The 22,327-nt window shown below is 42.1% G+C and overlaps 1 protein-coding gene across 1 annotated transcript in view; it reads left to right on the top strand.

Annotated features, from left to right (window-relative positions):
- LOC121529565 (protein shisa-8-like) overlaps positions 1-22,327 on the top strand; it is a 177,165-nt gene that overhangs the window by 1,801 nt on the left and 153,037 nt on the right. Inside the window, exon 2 of the mRNA XM_041817503.1 lies at positions 7,600-8,172. Within this exon, the coding sequence (XP_041673437.1) occupies positions 7,600-8,172 (573 nt within the window). The remainder of the gene's footprint in view (positions 1-7,599; positions 8,173-22,327) is intronic.

The following is a 22,327-nucleotide window of genomic DNA, read 5'->3' as shown; positions in this document are numbered from 1 at the left end:
GTTTGTGGGTACTTAGATTGGAAGGTTCAATTTATCCTTACATTTGTGTGCAGTGTCACTGAATCAATGGCAAGGGTTTGGTGTCGGGCTTCAGCATTCAAGGACAAAGAAACACTCCTACGACCGCAGACATCCATCAACACTTGATCGCTACACCTTTAACCCATCTACTGTTTAGCTGTTATGTTTCACCTTTATTTGTTCTTTTGCTCTTAACTATTTTAATCCTTCACTAGGTTTCGATTTGTCCTAAATGACTCCTTCTGGATTGTAGGTGCACCCATTATTTGGATCTCTATCCTTCATCTTCACTGTATTCCTGTCCCTGCCTTGACATGATTAAACTCCATCGTCTTCATCCATGTTCGTCTTCACTTTGAACTAATCTAAGCTGAGTGACAGTCAGAGAGTACCGGGATGAAGAGCAGCTATAGCGTGTGAAGAGAGTGACACAGAGGGGGGAAAGGAAGAAAAAAAAAGTTGCTCCTGTACTGAATTCTGAGAGCGTGGCAGACAGTTTGATGAAAGTAAGGGAAACTGAGGTGAAGAACGAAGACAGACGAAGTGATGGTAAAGATGGAAAGCCTTTTGAAGTGGCAGCAGAGCCGGCAGGTGGCTGAGATGAAGAGGGAAAAAAAATGAGGTTGGCTTTGAGGGAACTTAACAGATTTATCCTTCTTAGGTATTTGATAAAATCTAACGGGGAGACAGAAGGAGAGGGAGGGTAAAAGATGAGTGGAAATAAAAGACAAGGAACCCAAGAAAGGATAAGATACAGGAGAAGACCATAGACTGTAGAAAGAATTGGACAAACCCTGTGTGACGTCAGTCGTCTGCTTACAATAGGCGGAGTAAAACGGCTTTTGAAGCCAATCCGTGGAGGCTTCCATATTGAAATCGTGGTCTCAACCGAACTTTGGATCAACCTAACGGCCCGCCCATTAAGCACGACTTCCTGTCAGCCTGCTAGCTAGCATTCTGGTTGACAGGAACGGAGCCTCTACCTGCCGAGCTATCTGTCAATCAAATGAGACGCGCCAATCACCGCAAAGTGAGGTTTGTCCTATATATAATCAAAAAAATTCACCCCCCGTACAGTGGGGGCACAATAAGACACTAGCTAATGAGATACATTTGGTGTTTTGAACCAGGCTGTAAACCAGTTTATTTTGTGTGTCAAAACTGGCTGTTTAACATGTGTGCAGACGGAACTTCCGGTTTTCCTGCAGCCAGCCTCAAGTGGACAGTCACGGTATAGCACCATTTTGGTCTCTGATGAGACCAAAATGGTGTTTTTTGGCTGTCGGAAAAGACACTATGTTGTATCATGCGACCATGATTTTGCTGACCTCCATGGCCCATCAGTTTGGCTGAGAGCTCCCCCACTTATCCCCCTTATGGACGACCTTGTCTGCATATTGTGTGTTCTTGAATGTGCACAGCTGTGTTCTACCACCTTCAGATACAGTGGGGGTTCCCCAGTCTCTGGCAGGTTTATTTTTGGGGGGGCGCAGGCTGAAAAGGTTGAGAATTCCTGCTATAATAACTGCAAACATGAGAAGCTTATTTGCACTTTTATCAACACATCTGTGCTTTCACTTTTTAAGCATTTTTTTAATGAACTGCATACTTCTTCTGTAGACAAATATTTGTTTGCATGTAGTGGCGAGTCTGGACAATCACATCCTTCGCCACTTTCTCAATTCATGACTCCGGGTTTATCTTACAGGAATGTCTGCAGAAATGCTCCATTACTGAAAACTGTGTTTGTGTAAGGATCTGTGTAATGTTCTGTACTCTTACCAGACCTTGTACATTTTGTACATTTTTCTAATTTTTCCAAATTCATTCATGCCATTATTATACTTTTTTCTTGTGTGTTTTTGATTGCTTTGGCAGATCCGTGTACACTTCACTTGTTACCAAAATGCAGTCATCTGAACATGGATTTTTAAAGAGGGGGTATTAAACTTTTCCAATTTTTAAAACATAAATATAAAGTCACAATGTTGGGTGTCCATACTTAACGTCTGCAAATTTTCAAACCCCAAGATAAACATATGTGTCAGTCATCTTGGAATTAGAGTGCAAACTGATGAAAACGGTTCATTGGGAATCCCTCCGAGATCCTCCCGAGACGAGATTTCAATGGAGTGAACTGATGAGGTCATTGCAATAGGATCTCCTGACTGGTTCGTCCGTGCTGCCGGCAAAGTGGAACCAAGCGGTCCTTAAAAATGAAGCCAATATGGAAGTGTAAAAAATTGCTATACTGCGAGTGTCCACTTGAGGCTGGCTGCAGGAACGCCAGAAGTTCCGTCTGCACACATGTTAAACAGCAGGTTTGACACACAAAATAAACTGGTTTACAGCCTGGTTCAATACACCAAGGGTGTCTCATTAGCTAGTGTCTTATTGTGTTCCCACTGTCACTGGGGGGTGAATTTTTTTGTACCGTGATCGCTTGGATTATATTTAGGATGAAAGCTGATTGGCGCGTCTCATTTGATTGACAGATAGCTCGGTAGGCAGAGGCTTCGTTTCTGTCAATCAGAATGCTAGCTAGCAGGCTGACAGGAAGTTGCGCTTAGTTGGCGGGCTGTTAGATTGATCCAAAGTTCGGTTGAGACCACGATTTAAATATGGAAGCATCCACAAATGGGCTTCAAAAGCCATTTGAGTCTGCCTATTGTTAGCAGATGACTGATGTCACATGGGGTTTGTCCAAATCTTTCTACAGTCAATAAGCAGAACAGACCGCTCCCACAAGGCCTTTTAGCCATTTAGCCATTTAGTTACACAGTAATTAAACACTTACCAAACAGATATGTCCTGCTCTATCCTTCGCTGCTGCTGGTTTTCTTCCCCCTCTCTCTATCATGGTCAGACTACGGGTCTAACACGTACGGACGTGTATCAAAATTCGCCATATTTTACACAGTCGGACCGGTTCATTCAAAGGTTACAAGTACTAGCTTAGGAACATAGCCACATTGGAGGGGACGGGCACAAAACATTGAGTCCTGCCGCCGGCCAGCCTCTGGAAAATCGGCTAGTCAGGGAAAGCAGGTCCGTGGGGGTGTGTGTGTGTGAAAGAGACAGCAGCGAAAACGAAGCATTTCAGATGGAGGTTGAATTAAGGGTTTTTCAGGACGCCAGTGTGAGAAACATGAGGAGTTTTTTGAGCTGTAAACCATGTGAAGCTACCACGTGGGTATCAGAGAGATGGTGTAAAGCCTTGAAAAAAGGCATAATTCCCCCCACTTTAAGAAAACCAGCTCCTGACAGGAGGATCACTTTCACGTAAACTAAATAGTTTCTTAATAAATCCCATCAACCAGTATAAAAAAATCAGTGCTACAATGGCAAGTTTTGTTAAAACAGGCTTCATTGAAGTCTTGGTGTGTTTTGTGAGCTTATATTTACATGCATTAGCTCAATATCTCCACAAGCGCTCTTAAGTTTTTCTTTGTATTTCTGTGAGATAAGCTCTGGGCACTTAAATACACACATGTGAGAGCACGTCTGTGTAAGATGTGCTGGGAGAAAAAAAACAGCTAAAGGAGGACGACAGAGACGGAGAGAGGGAAATGTGTGCTATCAGACCCCAGCCAGGCAGACGGAGAGAGTGAAATGATTTAAGACACATCTCCCATTCAATCTGTACTCGCTGCCCTCCATCTCTCCCCGAGGACTCCTCCTCTTCATCCTTCATCCCTCTTTCCTTCTGTCTTGATTTTCAGCCAACAACCTTCCCTCCCATGTGTCACTGCCAGGCGCCGTTCTGCAAATATGACTGTATAAAATTCACCTCAACTTCATTTTTTTTTCCACTAAAAGCTGGAGGAGGAATTGCTGATTGTAGTAGAATGCATGGCAGTGTGAGAGCATTGAAGAGTTTGCACATTTTGCCAAAAATTTGGGAAAATTTAGGCAGAGAGTGTTGGACATTGTACAGACAGGGTGCTGCTGAGTGAAACAAGAAAGTGAAGACGAGCTAGTGATGAGATCCAAAAGGAGCGAGACAGGAAAAAAGTGGAAAGGAAAATGAGAAAAAAATATTTTAGGTTTATATGCAAAAAGTGTTTTGAAAAAGAATATTCAAGTAGCTTTTATGCAAAAAAGATACAAATATTAATATTTAAAATTAAAACAATCCTGGCAGCATTAAAACAGAATAAAATATCACACATTTACATTTTTTCTGAAGAGGTTTGCACTGTTCATGGTCAGACCCAAAGGCACTGCTCAATCGTCTTCCTTACAGTCTAGTTCATATTCAGAATTATGTCTGTGATTATTTAAAATTCATAACTTCTCCAGCCTTCTTCCCCTTTCAATTTCCTGGGAATTTTTCCATCCATTTATTTCTTCCCTTTCTCTCCGGGTCTTAAATGTCACTTCCTCCCTCCTTTCTCTTTCCCTCTACCTGTCTGCTCATCTCTATCTCTCTTCCCTCTCTCCCTCTGTCAGTTCCTATTCCAGCTCCTTTTCCGTACGAATCCTAATCCTCCCCTCCTTTTCCTTCCCTGCAATAATTCCTCTCCGTCTTCCCTCTCCAGCTCCTATCCCGCTTCTCTCCTCCCTCTTTCTGGCAGACGCTCTCCTCTCCCTCCCTCTCTTCCTGCCTGTTTATCTCACCCTCCCTTCTATCCATCCTTCTCTTTCCTTTTTTTCCTCCTAAATCAGCCCTTATAGACTGCAGCGGCACACGTGCCCCAGACGTGCTCACACAAAGGCGGATGTGCAGGAGGTATTAGCACAACTGCAAACAAGCATGCACGCTCAAGCATGCATGCAACATGCAGCAAAGTCAGCGCTATTGCTCTCATTGGTTGGTGGGAAATTAGCATGGAAATAAAGGGATCAATGGAAAGATGAAAGGAAATTGGAAAATGGGAAGGGGAAGGGGCAGCAAAAGGAAACTGGAAAGGTCAGATGATTAAAAAAAGAACAGATAAAAGTAGTGTGTTGGAGGGAAAACAAAAAATGTGGTGCAAAAAGTGGGAGAAAAGAGTGTCAGTGACACATAATGTGAGAGTGAAAGAGAGTCAGCAAGCAGGGGCTGCACAGAAGATGTACTAATGAGTGTGTATGTGAAAGAGAGAGAGTTAGACCAGGAGGGAGGGGAGGAGTGAGCGAGAGAGGGAGGAGTGTGTTGGGGAAGGAGGAGTGAAAGAAAACGAGAGAGAGAGTGTTTGTGTGTGAGACATTGTCATCCAGTCCTGCCAGAGCGCAGCAGCAGCAGCGAGCACCAGCGGACAGGATCCAGACGCACCGAGCATCACAGGAAATACGGGATTACACTCTGATGAAGAAGCAGCAACAGCATGGGGAGGATGGAATAAAATCCTTAAAAAAGCATTTACTGCTTCTAATTTCTCTTCCCACTTCTGTTTGGAGCATCCCACAAGCAGAGCACCAGTGAAAACACATACATATGATATATATATAAAACTCCTATACATATATATCAAATTATGCCTGTTTTCAAAGAAGCTGCAGCCGGAGAAGGACTCAGTTGACAGCAAAGTCTATGCATGAAAAAAATTGGGAGAAAATATTCAAAAAGAGATTTTTTTGTCAATTTTTTTGCTCACTTGGAGAGACAAAAAAGACAAAAAAATACATGGGAAATTTGGAAAGCGCGCTGAGTTGTTGAAGCAGCAACATTAAAGGGAAAGAGCAAAGAGCGTCTGCTGTAGACGGTCCGTTGTTTCCAACGGCGCTTCTTTTGAAAACAGGATTTTTTTCGCCACACGCCTCTTTGGCTGCCACATCTCCGCTTGTCTCTGTCGTCCGAGTGGGCTAGGGGAGCGTTAATCCAGCGCGGCACTGAGAAGTGCAGAGGGCAGTCCACAGGCTCTCTGACCCTACGACACTGATATTTTGTGCAACGCCAAAAAACACAAGAAGGAAGGAAAGGGGGAGGTAAGTTTCTGGGGAGAGGTAAAAAAAAAAAAAAAATCAAAGAAAGAGTAAACAAAGCAAAGAGACGAAGAACAAGCCACTCTATTACGTGGGACTCGCCACTTATCCCAGATTTTCTTGGCTGCAGCAACATCAAGATCAGAGATTCACAACATCAGCCCTCCCCTCTCCTTTTCTCCTCTTCTCTCCTCCCCCCTTTTACTCTTAGCACTTGTAGGGCAGGAGCGTCAGAGGTACCTTGTTGTGTCCCGGGTCCGTTAGAGACCCACGGAGAGGAGGGAGGGGGGGTTGATTCAGAGCAGCAACAGGAGCGAAAGAAGAGAATCGGACTCCTTAAAAGCTTCAGACTGACACTGACTGAGCACTGTCACCAAGGGGAATTGTGATTCTGTGTGAGCGTGTGTTTTTTTTTTTTGTTGTGTGTGTGTGCATGACTGAAAAAACACGCCTCAGGTGCAAGAGGGGACGCTTCTGGACTGTGATCATCCGAGGATTTCTGCTTGACGTGCATCTGGAGTGATGTTTTAAAGAATATTGAGCAGCTGCTGTTACCTGTTGGTTCTGGGAACAGAGAGGAGATACATCCCAGACAATCCTTGCCTTGGAAAAGGTCAATATTTGATACCAGGGACTGAAGGATCTCATACAGGGAGTTGTGTCCCCAGAAAGTGGCAGCCAAAAATGCCCACGACAAAAATAAAAAAGCTGTTTTTGAACAGTGACATTCAGAGTCAAAGGATGATAGATGCAAGTTAAACTCTGAGGGAAAAGTGGGAAAGACTTCCACAGGAAACCACTGACTTTTTCCAGGACATAAAACTGATTCAGTCTGAGCATGAAGAGTTGTTATCCACTCAGGAGTCCATCTCCGGAGTGAGAAGCCTTTCATGTAGGAGTCTGTGACTATCTGCACATTTTTGAGGAATCTAGCCTCTTTTTTTTTTTTGCTGGCGCCAAGGAACCAAGAGTTCCCACTTTTCACGGATTATTCAGCCACTCAGCAGGAGGAGGGTATTGCTGGAAATGCCAGAGGCGAGTTCATTTATACGTAAGACGCCCTCTTAAACTGGATTCCCTCCAAGAAACTGGATTTGTCTACAACCGCCTCTGCTGTCTGCTGACGACATATGGCTTTGTGAAAGGTGACGTTTCCTGAATTTTGGAATATTATCTGCTTTATTAAACAAATTATTGCCAAGGGACTGCATTTCAAAATAACATTCAAGCAAAATGGTAGCAACAGTGTTTGATTTGCAATGAATTTAAGTTGATAAAAACACCTTAGCCAGTTGCCAGGGACTGTGATGTGTCTGCACATTTGAGTCCTTCCTCACAAGGGAGTCATCTAATCTTGTTAGGAGCATGTTGAGATGGGAGATTGATTTCTTTCACACTTGTTCTTGTACCCCCTTGGCGACAATTTAGCTAACTGTTACCATGTGGAGCAATAACTCCCACAATGTTCACTGTATGCTCTCCGTTTTCCTTCCAGTCAGTTATTTAGTGGGTTAAACTCTGTCTATTTATCAAACAGTTGTCTGTGCTCAAGGTCTGGCCAGGATGAAAAACATCACTTTCTGTTTCTTTGTTTTTTAACCCTAGGAGCTTTCATTCAGGCCTGTCACGAGTCACACATCAGCACTGAGGCATCACAAGACATTGGAATAGGTCCAAAATGGCCGCCTCCATGCATCCACTTTTGGTAAGCCTCTCATTGGCCGTCCTCCTGGGCTTGAACTCTCTTGGTGGACTGAACTCTTGGCCCTCAGGGCAGGTTTCGGCCCAGGTCTCTGCCAGCAACCAGACAACAGAGGCCAATGTGGCACCAGAGGCTGCCCTGGCAACGCCCACACCAGACCCAGAGGAAAAAACAATTGAGACTGCCGGTAACCGGTGCTGGGGTTACTATGATGTCATGGGCCAATGGGATCCGCCTTTTAACTGTAATGCAGGTATCTACTTGTTCTGTTGTGGGTCCTGCTTCTATCGGTTCTGCTGCCAGTTCAAAATCCACAGTTTGGACCAGACTTCCTGTTCCAACTATGATACGCCTGTGTGGGCAAACACAGGGCGACCGGCAGCACCCGTCACAGAGGTCCACCAGGAACCGGACCGTGATCGGACCCATATGATCGTGTATATCATCTGTGGAGTGGTGGCCATAATGGTGTTGGTCGGGATTTTCACCAAACTCGGGCTAGAAAAGAGTCAAGGAGGACAAACGGATATGACCAACTCCAGGTAAGAAATTTGAAGGTGGATTTAAGGATGTCAAGATGGGGGGATGGCTGTACCCGTAGATGGATGGATGGGTTGGTCGATGGATGTACCAGTTAAGTGGATGGATGTGTGGGCAGTTGGATAGGCAGATTGATGCACCACCAGAAGGATGGATTGGATGGGTGGATGTGGGAGTGGATGGGTGGATAGGTGAGGAAAGAAAGAAGTTTTAAGGTGGATTTAAGGATGTCTAGATGGAGGAAGGAGGAAGGGATGGATGAAAGTGGATGGGTGGATAGGTTGGAGATTAAACCAATACAGGTACGGATGTATGGATTGAAAGGCAGATGGATGCACTTTAAGATGGATGGATGATTGGACTGGCCACTGGATGTACCATTAAATGGACTGACGTATGGATGGTGGGATCGGCAGATGACTATGCCACTAGATGGATGGATGGATGATTGGATCGACCAATGCATGGACCAATAAATGGATGAATGTATGGATGGCTGAATTGGCAGATGGTTGTACCACTAGATGGATGGATGGACAGGGCAATGGATGTACCAGTAGATAGATGGATGGATGATCAGATGGATGTGTGAGTGGATAGGTTCATAGGCTAGGAAGGTAGGAAGTTTTAAGGTGGATTTAGAGATATATATGGAGAGAGTGGTGGATTGGAGAGTTTACAGGTGTATAGGTTTAAGATTAAACCAATACAGGTACGGGTGTATGAATTGCTGCATAGGCAGATGGATGTACCACTACTTTGATGGATGGATGGTTGGATGGTAGGCCAATGGATGTACTAGTAAATGGATAGATGTATGGATGATTGAATTGGTCGATGGCTGTACCACTAGATAACTGGATGTTTGGAGGGCTGGATCAGCAGATGGATGGACCACTAGAGAAACTGATGAAAAGGAAGATGGATGGATTGATAGGTGACCGTGCATATGGATGGGTAGATAGATTAAAGATTAAACCAATACAGGTATGGATGTATGGATAACTGGATAGGCAGATGGGTGTACTACAAGCTGGATGATTTGATGGAAGGATGGATAGTTGTGTAGGCCAATGGATGGAAGGTGGGTTGGATGGGTGGGTGGATGTACCAATAGATCAGGGGTAATCAACTAAAATTCAAAGAGGTCCAGTCAGAGAAATTATATTAAACCAAAAGTCTGGAACATCATAATGTCTAACTTGAGTGAGTGTGATATGTGAATCTGGGTGCGATTTCAGGGACTTGTTGCGCTAATAAAACATGAACATTTTCTTTGTCTACAGCTCACCCGTTTCTCCGTCTGTGAGTCTCTCCTCTAGGGCCTTACAAAATCTGTTTTATTTTTAGCCAAATTCTGTTTTAATATTTTTGAATTCCATTTTTTAACCTTTCCACTAATTTTACCATAAAAGAGTGTCCTGTTTATGTAAATGAATAAAATGTTCACTAATTAAATAGAAATAACCTTAAATTTATTGGAAAAGGGCCACAATTGGCCCATAAGCCGTTGTTTGGATAACCCTGATATAAAATAATTATAACCAGTTTGACCGTCAGATATTTCCAACATTTCAAGACACATCACATTGTGATATATAATTGCATCCTAACTGATGTTTATAATGTAAATGCTTCAGCACAGACACTCGTCTCTCTCTCCGTGACTCTCTGGTGTGATGAGGTAAATTAACTCAAAGCACGGATGAGTTTTCTTGAAGGTGCAACATTATGTTACACGGTACTGCCCCGTGCTGAGCTACGTAATGTTTGCCGGTGTTTCGAGCAACTGCTCTGACACAATAAAAAACACAGCATTTCAGTCTAATTCAAATTTTTGCAACTTCCACGTTATATTGTAGATTCAGTTTTCATTGACCAATTCCGCGATCCTGTTCATGAGAAAATCGTAGTAGTATGATTGTAGGTCCGGATCCAGGTCCGTATCGGATAGCCGTGGTCCACCAGTTAGTGATCCCTGCAATAGATGGTAGAAAGGGTCGGTGTGTGAGTGGATGGGCTGATATGTAGGAAGTTAGGAAGTTTGAAGGTTGATTTAAAGGTGTATAGATGGAGGGAGGGATGCATGGGAGAACAGATGGGTGGAAAGCTTTAACATTAAACCAATACAGTATGGATTGTAGGATAGGCAGATGACTGTACCACTAGATGAATGGATGAAACGATGGTTTGATAGGGCAATGGATGTACCAGTAAATGGATGGATGGATGGGTGGATAGGTAGACATTTTAGACATTTTAAATGAAGTCCAGGACATAAAAGAACTAACAGACTGTCCATATCGGTGTAAGCTAAAATTAGTAGAGTATTGGCATATCAGATATCAACAATAATCTAATATTGCGCATCCCCTAGAAATTATGGACTAAAAAAACTTGATGGATGGCTTGAAAGATAGATGATACATGTATGGATAAATGGTTAGACGGCATTAAAGCTTGCTGGCGATATATACAGATGGATTCATGGATTGATGTAAGCATTGATGGATACATAAATTGACTGATGGTCCCATTGGTGATGGATGGGTGCATAGTTGGATGTATGGATGAATGGGTGGATGTAAGGATAGATGGCCGGTTTGATGGGTGCATCAATTAAAAGATGGATTGCTAAAAGGATTAAAATGTATGTGTAAATGGATTCTGATAGATAGACGTTTGGTATAAAGGCTGTATGTATGTGTGTTTGGATAGATGTGAGGAAGATGGACAGATGGATGAAGTAAAGATGGATGGAGTTTTAGATTAATTGAAGGATTTAAAGATTCAAAGTTGGATGGATTGATAAATTGCTGTGCAGATTGGTGATGATTTTAGGATGAATGATGGATGCATCAGTGTTAAGCAGTAAATTAAATGAAAGTAAATGCACCATTATATAAATCTCTTTAATTTGACCAGCTGTACTTTGCTGCCCAAACTTGGTGAGGGATAGTTGAATATTTTGCTATGTTCCTGAGTCTGAGAAACTGGAGTAGCAAACTGATTTCCCTGAGGTGCATCAGTTTATTTAGAAATATGTTTTAGGAATCTTAGACTTTTTCCCCCCAAAGGCAAATGGCTGTTAGAGTGCAGATTTTGTACATTGATATACACAGCACTTTGGGACAAAAATTGAGGTTGAAGTAAGGCATGTAATGTTGAGTGAGCCTAGGAAGAAGGATTAACAATACCCAGGTCATGCTTTGGGTGTCCTTGCAAATTACCAGGGGCATGGGAAAATAATCTGTTGAAAAAATAGGGTTGCCACAATTCCTTAGTTGTGCTATTGATGTTCTGAGGGGCCAAAAATAACTGGTGGTCTCTAAGGGTGAAACGTCTTGGACAAAAGAAACACCTTCAAGCCAGACTGCAGTGATACACTTAATGAAAAACACAAGTAACATGAGGAGGTACATGACGAATCATCACTCTGGAAAGACTTGATGATGCGAGGAGTAGAATCCGGCCAAAAGACGCATAAAAAAGTGTTCACAATCCCATTTCCCCACAACAATGTGAGGCCTCAGGAGATCACAGGGTGTATCAAATATATGAGCAAAGAAGTACAGGTACCAGCAGTGGACATCGAAGGTTTTGGAGCCAAAGTTCAAGTATATATTTTTAAGCCTAATGCAAGCTTATTGCACCTTTTTGTACATATTGTAATATTCAAAGTGCAACATCACTTTTTCCAAGTCTTTATTTCTAGTTTGGGTTTTGTTTTGTTTTTTTGATACTGAAATAAATATGGACTTGTCACCGAGGTATTACTGTACTGTGAGATTTTGATACAGTTAGATCCATAGTATATACTATGATTCCGCATCAGAGCTACACTGTAGTGGCCTATGCCATTGTGAGTATACATACTTGTGCACTGGTGTGTCCACATCACTGTGTAGTACTCTACATGAGCTACTCTTCAGTGCAATTTTTATGCCAGTTCCTGGTCCCCAGCCAAGCAAATTATATAGAGCTGGAGTTAATGAGTATTAAGTGGCAGCTGATTAAACTGCAATTGTTGGAAGGAGGCAAGAGAAAGGAGTATGGCCGATGAGGCAAGGGACAGGGGAATTTTTGCCACTTGGTTAGCCACTAAGAGAGACATGGATTAGGAAATGCATGGCTGACATTTTTGGATGTTGGCAAGAAGTTTTGACTAGTTGTATCTCCATCTGCAGTTATTTGTATCAAACAGGGTACACACCAGATGCAATATATAAGCATTTTTGATGAAAATACCCATGGGGCCAATCACAGGACTTGCTGCATGCATCAAAAGTAGTTACATTTTTGAGGAGGTGCACATTGGCTATGTAGGGTTCAGGGCTATGACCAATGGCATGTGCAGCAGCGTAGATTCGCCAAAGAATGGGCTCACTTGTGAATGAGACATCGCTATTGTTGTGGCTGAGACATCTGGGTATTGTAGAACAAAGACCCTCCTGTCACTTCATTCAATCTTTTGCATATTTCTGCAAAAATTTGAGTGGGTAACCAGCTCAGAAAACAAATCCAATGACTGAATCGTAGTTAGGTGATAATGGATGTGATATGTGTATGCAGTCATGAGGGAGCGATGGACAGAGAGAGAGAGAAACAGACAGCAAGAGAGAGAGAGCCGGATGGAGGCTCCAAAGGACATGAGTCAGGTGATAGTCGGGGAGGAGCTTGGGGGGCGTTACAGTGCAGTCATACTGCATTTCTCTGTATCCGTATAGCCGTTTCACATTAATAGATGATTGATCGCTGTGACACAACTATGACTCTGGCAATGTGTGGCCCCGAGTGCACAACGAGAAGACAGAGGGCTGGTTTTTGGAAGGGACGAGTATTGAGCGGATCTGACTGGAGTACAGCCAACGGCTAATTCTAGTGCAGAGAACAGGGGTGTGTGTTTGTGTGTGAGGGGGAGGGAGGGAGACAGTGTGTGTGTCTGCTGGGTGTGAGTGGCCAGCCTATCGGGTGTAAAGAGTCAGGCCACGGGGGTCCCTTTAAAACCCTGTCACTACCGGATCTGCTCTCGACCTACCAGGGGAGAGGAAGATAGCAGTGAGAATGAGGGCCGGGTTGGTTTAATATTTCATTGGGAGTTGGCAGGACATTTTTGTATTCTTTTGGAGATATTTCTCTATTCTGGCTTTGGAGGGGGATGGACTTGATATTGTAAGATGAGATGTTCAGTATTTGTCTTGAAGTTTCTCAGAGTTGACATGTGTTTGCCTCAAATGAGTAGGACAGATGTTGGCAGGCATCTGTCCTACTGAGGTGTCCTTGAGCGAGACGCTGAAACCATACTCACTAGACCTTTCAAGTTGACCTATTCCTTGATGGAAACTGTGGTTTTCAATTGAACACAGCACAGTATAATAAGCATCTTCCCTATATTATACACACACATGAAGCTTTTTCCCTCAGGGTGAGAATCAGCCTCTCATACTATGACTCAGAATGCTTTTGGTAGCAATGTTCACAAAGCCACTGACGTCAAACATCACACTTACTTAGTATTAGGACTAAGCTCGCCTCTGAGTGTTGTTCTGTGGATGGACCTTCTGCTGGATGCCTCACTCTCCAATGACTGCGTGTACATTTTTTAGACTTCTGCTTTGCATTAAGCCTCATTGTTTTGGTTTTCAAATGAGTTTCACTCAGATTTCTTTGACTTCTTTCTGTATCTGTGTCTTTTTATGGCAGCTATCAAACAGCTTCAAAATCTACTACAGCCACTATCTGGAAAGAGTACCACAGGTGTTAAACTAAAACTATCATATACAGTATATACAATTGCCAGTCAGTGAAAGTAAAGTGGTGGGTCAAGGAAGGCTGTGGTGGTTTTTTAATCATCAGATTGGTAGAAATCTTTTTTTTTTTTTTTTTTTTTTTTTTTAAATTTTGCAAGCATATGTCATTTTAAACTTTGGATTACAGAGCAATTCAAGTGTATGGGGTCAATTTAATGCATAAATTAATGACCTTTGACCATCAAAATTGAATCAGTTTCCCCTAATGTGTACAAGGCTGATATAAAGTATACTAACTCTTGGATGTTTTACCCTTTTATTGATTTTATAAATCAGTCATGGTCAACATAATTCAGCTTTTTTGACCAAAAATTAAAAAAAAAACCTCTCTAAACAAAAATATGTAATTTCATAATGCTGAGTCTATTCACTGTGAGGCCTGCACATATGTAACTTGACACGCCAGATGGATTTGTTTCACACATCCATCTGGGAAAGCTTCAATAGGAAATGTTTGAGAAAAGGCAAAGGATTTGAAAAACACTCGGAGTGTGATTGGATGAACATTCTGTCTGTCACATCTCTACGGGCCAATCAGAGCAACAAAACACGTGACGTAGCAGCTATTGAGGGGCGCTTGCGCTGCTACCAAGGATCAACGCAAAACATGGCGACTATAGACATGTTAGTACTCAACTTTTGTATTGAGAAGAAAACAACTCACTGCTGTTCTTTTGTTCTTCTTTTCATGAAGACATGTCATCAAGTTCTGATAAAACTGGTGCTCTAGCAGCATCCAGGCTAATCTCTTTCTCCATAACTGCACCAGCTCTTGCTGTTGCTTGTTTACGTCATGACACTGCTGTGCCTGAAAGTACTGCCCCTTGTCACTGATTGGTCCTGTCACTGGCTAACTGGGCCCAAATGGTTCAGATGGGAGCTTTACAAGATGGATTCGCCGGTGAAAAACAAGGAAACAGGCGTATCCATCTGCTTTGCAAGGTTAGCACATATGGACACTGCATGTTACTCCATTCTTCTTTGCAAAACTGCTCAAACTCAGTCAGGTTGCACAGGGATCAGGTGTGAACAGCCCTTTTCAAGAACAGTCACTAATTCTTTATTTGATTAAGGTCTGGGTTTTGATTGGCCAGTCCAGAACTTTCACCTTGTTGTCTTTAAACCATTTCTGTGTAGCTTTTCCTGTATGACGTAGTCCTCTTTAAGACTGAAGAAGAGTGTCCTGTATTATGTCGCATCCATTTTTCTCTCTTCCTTTACAGTCCCTGCAGGCTGGGCTTCTAAAAAACACCCCCACAGCATGATGCTGCCACCACCATGCTTCACTGTGGGGGTGGTGTGTTTGTGGTGGTGTGCAGAGTTTGGTGTCTGCCAAACATAGCATCTTGTCTGATTGTCAAAAAGCACCATTTTAGTCTCGTCATTCCAATAACTTTTCTCTACTTCACCATGGAGTGTTCCACATGCTAGAGCCCTGCACAGGACTGTTTTCTTCGTCCCAATCCCACTGAATTTCTGACCATTACCACCCGCACCCGCACCTGCACCCGCAATGTGTACATCCACTCCCGCCTGCACCCGCAAAACCCTGAGAATTCATGCCCGCACAGTAGTAGAGATGCATTGATTTTGTGTCTTCTTCCGTCCCGCAGGAGAAAACATGTCATTTTATAGGCCATCAATAGAGATTCAGACCGGGTGTTGTTCCGGCGGTAAAGGGGAAACAGAAGTGTCATGGAATACATCAAAAACGAAAAACGGTGCCTTGTGCAAAAATGGGCCAAGAGGTTCATGTGAGTGCAAACAACATATTAATCTAAATGGTTAAAAAAAGAATCAGCTGCAGAAAAGCATGTACAATCGCCCGTCAAGAGCATCTCTCTCCCTCTCTCTGAGTGGCAGCTGTCAGTCAAATCTGCCGTGTTTCAGCACCTAGGCCAGCTCATTTAGCCACTCTAGCATAAACATTAACATTCACAACACAAAAACACGCTTTTTCAGTTGAAATAATTATTTATGAAACTGTACTTGGCTCGTCATTTGGTATTCAGTAGTAGATTAATCTGTTATTCCATCAGAGCTTGTCTGCAGAAACAAAAGCCAACAGCCTTGCCTTGTTTTCTTTTTCTCTTGTAAAGACCTTGTTTGAGCTTCTTTTCTACATCATTTGTTGACTCCATCACCCTGTCGCTAGGCCACATCCTTATCCCGCGGTGTTTTTTTTGCCGCCTGCTCCTGCCCGCAGCAAAGTTCAAACCGTCCGCTCCTGTGAGATTTGCGTTGGGTCCCGCAGGACCCGGCAGGACCCAATCCCAATGCAGCCCTCCACCACATGCCTTTTGGCAAACTCTATTCAAGATTTAATACACTTTTTCTTCAATAGTGGCTTTCTCTTTGCCACTCTCCCATAAATGTTTGACTGGTACAACAGTTGTTGTATTCAGAGTCTCTCTCATCTCAGTTGCTGAAGCTTGTTAGTCCTTGAGGGTAGTCATAGGTGTCTTGGTAGCTTCTCTCACCAGTCTCCTTCTTGTGAGGTCACTCAGTATAACTGACCAAGGCAGATTTACACATGTGCCATACTCCTTCCATTTCTTGATGATGGAGTTAACAGAACTCCGGGAATGTTCAGTGCCTTGGAAACTTTTATTTATGCATCCTCTGACTCCTACTTTTCATAACCTTTTCTCGGAGTTGCTTGGAGTGTCCTTTGTCTTTGTGGTGTAATGGTAGCCATTAATACTGATTAACCAGTAACTGGACCTTGCAGACACAGGTGTCTTTATACTACAACCACTTGAGACACATCGACTGCACTCAGGTGATCCCCACTTCTTTAATGGTGAGACTACTAGCACCAATTGACTGGATCTCTGTTGAATTAGTTCAATCACGTTATGCTTCTTCTTCTTCAAAAAAAAAAAAAAAAAAAAAAAACAATTATATTGACCATGATTGAAGTAGCCATGTTCACATTCACACCTACGGTCAATTAAAAGTCACTAATCATATAAAGAGCTAACTTTGAACTGCATGCACAGGGAGAACATTCTGTCAAACCCAGATTCATCAAGGAACATGATTTGTGTGAGGCAACAGCGCTAACCCCTGATTTTGAAAGTCAGAGGCTGAGCTTTTTTTTTTCAGATGTTTTAAATAAAAGATCCTCCAAAAGGACAAAATAATGATATTCATAAATCTAACCAAAGATCTGCATCTGCAAATTCTATGTTGTGTGGCCATCCCAGTTTTAAATTTTCTCTCAAACTGCAAATATTTCTTCTCAAGACACGCTGACCCAGCTGTGAGTGAGGGAGTGTACTGGGTTTGTGTGTGCGTGTCCGAGGGTCTGTGTGTGCACACTCGACGCATAAATCCAACCGCAGAACAGTTAGGGTGGTAATGCTCTGAAACCTCGGGTCAGGCAATCACAACAGGCAGCGGTGCAATGATGTGTCACACAAAAACACACGTGCATACACACACATAAAACTCTCATTACAACTCCACCCCCCACCCCCCTCCACACCCAGCCCTGTGGCTCCTCCACCGCTCTGCCTCTCACTTCCCAAGCGGCTGTTTGTGTTTTTGTTTTGCTCTCAGTCTGTGTGCTGCTGTGTGGAAAATGCTGCAAAGCAAAAATTAAAAATGAATCATATCCTTTGATACGCGCTACACTGGGGGAATTATGATGCCAAATCAAGATTTTCCTACGGAGGACAGCTCAATTTATAATACTTTACTGTGCAGCTTATTCGGTGAAAGTTAGCTCAGTTTTTTTGTAACTTAAAACAAGCCAGCACCACATCAGCACAGTAAATTATTATAACAGTTTTAGACAAGCGATAAATTCACTGAGGACTATGATTGTTAGAGTGAAAAAATAAACATAAATATAAATTCAGCATTGTTGTAGCAATAAATGAGAAATTTAGACAAAAAAAATCATACATTTTTATTTTTATGATATGATAAATTAGTCATTTTTTCCTCAAAAAAGATAAAAAAAGGTCGTCACAGTACCAGATATATGAACTTATATGTATTTCTAGTAAAAATCAAATGATATTGAAACCTGTTTGATATGACAGCGTTAAATATACAAGTTGTAGACACTCAAAATTGGACTGTTTTTTTTAACGGTCAGAATGACAGATAAACTCTTACACAATTGTATAAAACACTGTCAACATTTCTGAAGAATAGGTTATGCTAGTTTTCTATATCTTAAACACCATCTCCATCACTTTATTGATCACTGGTATCATTAAAACTACAAAATAAAAAATGATCTGAGACAGCGCTGTTTAAACTGCAACAATACATTGGCAAGATTTAGAATAGTACAAAAGTTGCCAATTAAGGCATTATGCAATTTCTGATCATTAGAAACAATAATTTACCCAATAATGGGTTCTTAGGACTATCAGAAGCCGACATTTGCAGCTTTGGGAGCCTAGGACTTATGTTTCTGTTGCAGGTGTTGATGTTGTTATTTATAGAGTCCCTAAACAGACACAATATGAAGTTGTTTCTGGTGCACACCTGTAACTCACTTTTAACATTTTCTGATCATGTCATGGGTCGTGCTCCATCTACAGGGGTGGCCTGGGTTCACCACTTCTCATTCTCCACTCTTTTATCTGTTTCTGGCTCTGCCTCCTGTCCTATCTATCAGATAGACAAAAGCCACAAAATAAATCTTTAAAAGAAAAAAAAAATCAGGGAAAGAGCCTTGTCTACCATTGTGAAGCATCTCCTCTTGTTTTAACAACAGTCCTGGTGTTTTTCTTTTTATGATGCACCAAATATTTTCTGTTGGTGAAAGGTCTGGACTGCAGGCAAGCCAGTTCAGTACCAGTATGGATGGATGCAGTAGGTGGTTTTGCATTGTCTTGCTGAAATATGTCAGGCCTTCCCTGAAAGACATGTTGTCTGGATGGGAGCATATGTTGCTCTAAAACCTCTATACATTTAACCCTTAGAGCTCACAGCTATTTTTTCACCATCATGTGTCGTCTGGACTTTTTGTAAAACATCAACCCTGTGGTGCACAGTCAAGCAAGCTCTCTCCATCCTTTTTTTTTTTCAGGACAACCTACATATATACAAAAAAGTCCATGCGTTTCTTTTGCAGTTAGATTCATTTGTGCCATTCCTCAAAGCAGTAGAGAGCTTGCCATTGATCGACAGCCCCTCCCACAATGCATTGCAGGTATACAATATGGCAATACCCATGGCAGAAAGTTGAAGTGAATGATCGAAAATGGATTAAAAATGGATAAAAAGATGCTTATTATCAGATCTGACGATGTCAAGTTAATCTCTAAAGACCCTGAACAGTCACCAAAGTTTTGGTCTTGTTAGAACAGCGTCCCTTAGGGCTACAGCAACATCAGGGGTAGTAAATGAACAACATAAAGGTCAGGAAAAAAAGACGAAGTGCCTATGACCTATGGTTCAAAAGTTAACGTTTTCATAAACTTGTCTCTTCTTCTTGTATACGACAACGGCGTCCTCAGAGAGTCCGAAAGGTCAGCCAAGTTCCGGGGTCACTAGATAATGTCCTGTAAGAGCAGAACATAATTAGAAAGGCACAATGCAGAGCTTTCATAGGAAAATCAAATTAGTGCCTACGACTTAGATTCAAAAGTTACCAAGCAATTTATAAAGGGGTGTGCCTGTAGTATGGATCCGTGCCACATGAGCTTTAATGGTTAAGCACTGATGGTGCCTTTCCAGATGTGCAAGCTGCCCACGCCTCTAACGCAACCCTACACCATCAGAGATGCAGGCTTCTGAACTGTGGGCTGATAACAAGCTGGAAGCTTCTTCTCCTTATTAGTCCACAGGACACCACGACCATGGTTCTCAAAAAGAATTTCAAATAATATTTCATCTGACCACAGAAAAAGTTCTCTATTTTGCTTGAGTCCATTTTAAATGAGCTTTGACCCAGAGAAGACATCAGCATTCCTGGATCATGTTAGCATCTTGCGTTTTCTGTGCATGATACAGCTTTAACTTGCATTTGTAGTGGGCATTGCCAACTGTGTTGACAGACAGTCATTTCTGGAAGTGTTCCTGAGCCCATGCAGTGATTTCCAGTCCAGAATTATGCCTTTTTTATGCAGTGACACCTGAAGGCTTGAAGATCACAAGAATACAATATTGACCTTCAGCCTTGTCCCTTGTGCACTGATATTTCTCCAGATTCTCTGAATCTTTTGATGGTATTAGTAACATTTTTCTGAAATTGTTCCACAAGTGGAACTGCAAGGATTGGTGAACCTCTGCCCATCTTTACTTCTGAGAGACTCTGCTTCTGTAAAATACTTATTTTATACTTAGTCATATTACTGACCTGTTTCCAATTAACTAATCAGTCGCAAAATACTCAGCTGTTTTTCATTAGTGTTGTTGCCCTGTCCCTACGTTTTTTTGGATGTGTTGCTGCCATCAAGTTCAGCAAAATGTCTCAGTTTCAACATCTGGTAGGTTTTTTATGTTCTATTGTGAATCAAATATGCAAATCAATGCATTCTGTGTTTATTTGCATTTGACTCAGTGCCCGACTTTTTGAATGGATGTAAATACCTTACCTTATTGTATTCATGACCTTCATCATTGTCCTTGTTAACACAACTCTTTACAACACCAGCGCAGCATTCAGTGTAACAAGTGACCACTTAAACCAAATATGATATATTTACACAACCAATACACAATCACACACTCCCGGTAGCATCATTGCACCACTTATCCTAAGTTATTCCACTGAAGAGCCGTGCGTTCAAGGACACAGCCGATTGAATGACCCTCCAGGGAGCCCAACAACCATTTCCATGGGCCATTTTATTTCTTTACTGCATTGTGTTTCATCAACACTGCTTTCTATTTCCTTTATTGTTCAGCTGCAGTGGCGCTTTTCATCATGGCCTGTGACGGGTGTTTAGAGGCCAGAGACAAACGAGTGTACACCGCTTTGCTCTTCTGCAACGGTTACAGCAATGGACGGATGAATTCAACAGATGAATCCAGCGTTTTCTAATGAGGTGTGAAGTTCAAATTGAGTTTCGTCTCTGTGTCGAGCCTGCGGCAAAGTAATTCAAATAACAGATAAATGTTAAGAGAAATGACAGAATGGAACAATTCATCAAACTGAATAAACCAAACACAGAAAAAACTCATTATTGACATGTCTTTAGGATTCACTGGTGCTTTCACCTCCATTGTTGCCGTCCTCGCCCTGTTTTTTGTGCTTTAGAAAGGCAGTGAGGCTTGTTAGGCAAACACAGTCCTCCTCCTCCTCCACCATGCTTAATGTGGACCCAAAATAAACTCTTTGATGCTGCAGCAGTATGAAAAATAGACTTTGACCCTCCCACCCTCACACAAGTGCGGTTACCTAAAATCAACAAGGGCTTCCTGTTTATGCCTTTTATTAGCCTTGGCGCAAGATTATAAAAGCAGGGATTTCATCCTTGGCCTTGTTTGGGCTATAGAAGTGTTTCTTTACTTATTTTACTTCATGCTATTTATTCCATCCCTCTGCCAACGTTGCCTTTCTTTGAAGCACACCCTAAGGCCAAAACCATGTCCAGCTGTTGGCTTGTGATTTTATCATGGGCTGGCTAGATGCTACAATCTGATTGGCTGCAGGGTGTACATTATTACTTATAATAGACTCCTTCTTAGTCATTCCAATGAAACTATATCAATGCATAAGTGATGTATCAGGCCATAACTTAGGCCAGACTCATACTGTATGATAATATAAATGTCCTGAAGGACTGTGAACTCAACACTGGCCCTTAAAGATTGTTATTGGTGGACCACTACATTTTTTGCTGGAACAGCTTGCAGCATTAACCAGGAACGCCATTTATGCAGAAATACAGATTAAATAAATATTATGGGCAGAAAGCTCCGACCCTGTATTAGACTTAGAGTAGGGCTTTGTAAACACTGAATGCTATTTGTAAGTGAAAGTCTTGATGTTGATTTTTGAACAGTGACAGTGGCTGGTTAGCTAGCTTGTTATTTAGAAAGAATACATTCACATTACATTTCTTGTGTTTCAGTTGTATGCCATGCTGCACACCTTTAACCTTGCTAATTTACCTTTAGCTTCCAGGCTAAAAGCTTAACAAAAGCTCTCTATGACTAGCCAGCTGTATGATGTGTTTCAGAATTTGAATCTTGCTAGCCTATCTCTAGCTTCCTGGCTAAAAGCCAGACCGAAGCTCTATGACTATCCAACTGTATGCTGTGTTATGTACTTTGAATCTTGCTAGCATACCTCTAGCTTTCTGGTTTAAAGCTCAACCAAATTCCTCCATGACTAGCCAACTGTATGCTGTGTTTTAGACATCGAATCTTGCTA

Source organism: Cheilinus undulatus, linkage group 21, assembly GCF_018320785.1.
Source record: "Cheilinus undulatus linkage group 21, ASM1832078v1, whole genome shotgun sequence".
Lineage (NCBI taxonomy): Eukaryota > Metazoa > Chordata > Actinopteri > Labriformes > Labridae > Cheilinus > Cheilinus undulatus.
This window is presented reverse-complemented; position numbering and strand designations above follow the sequence as displayed.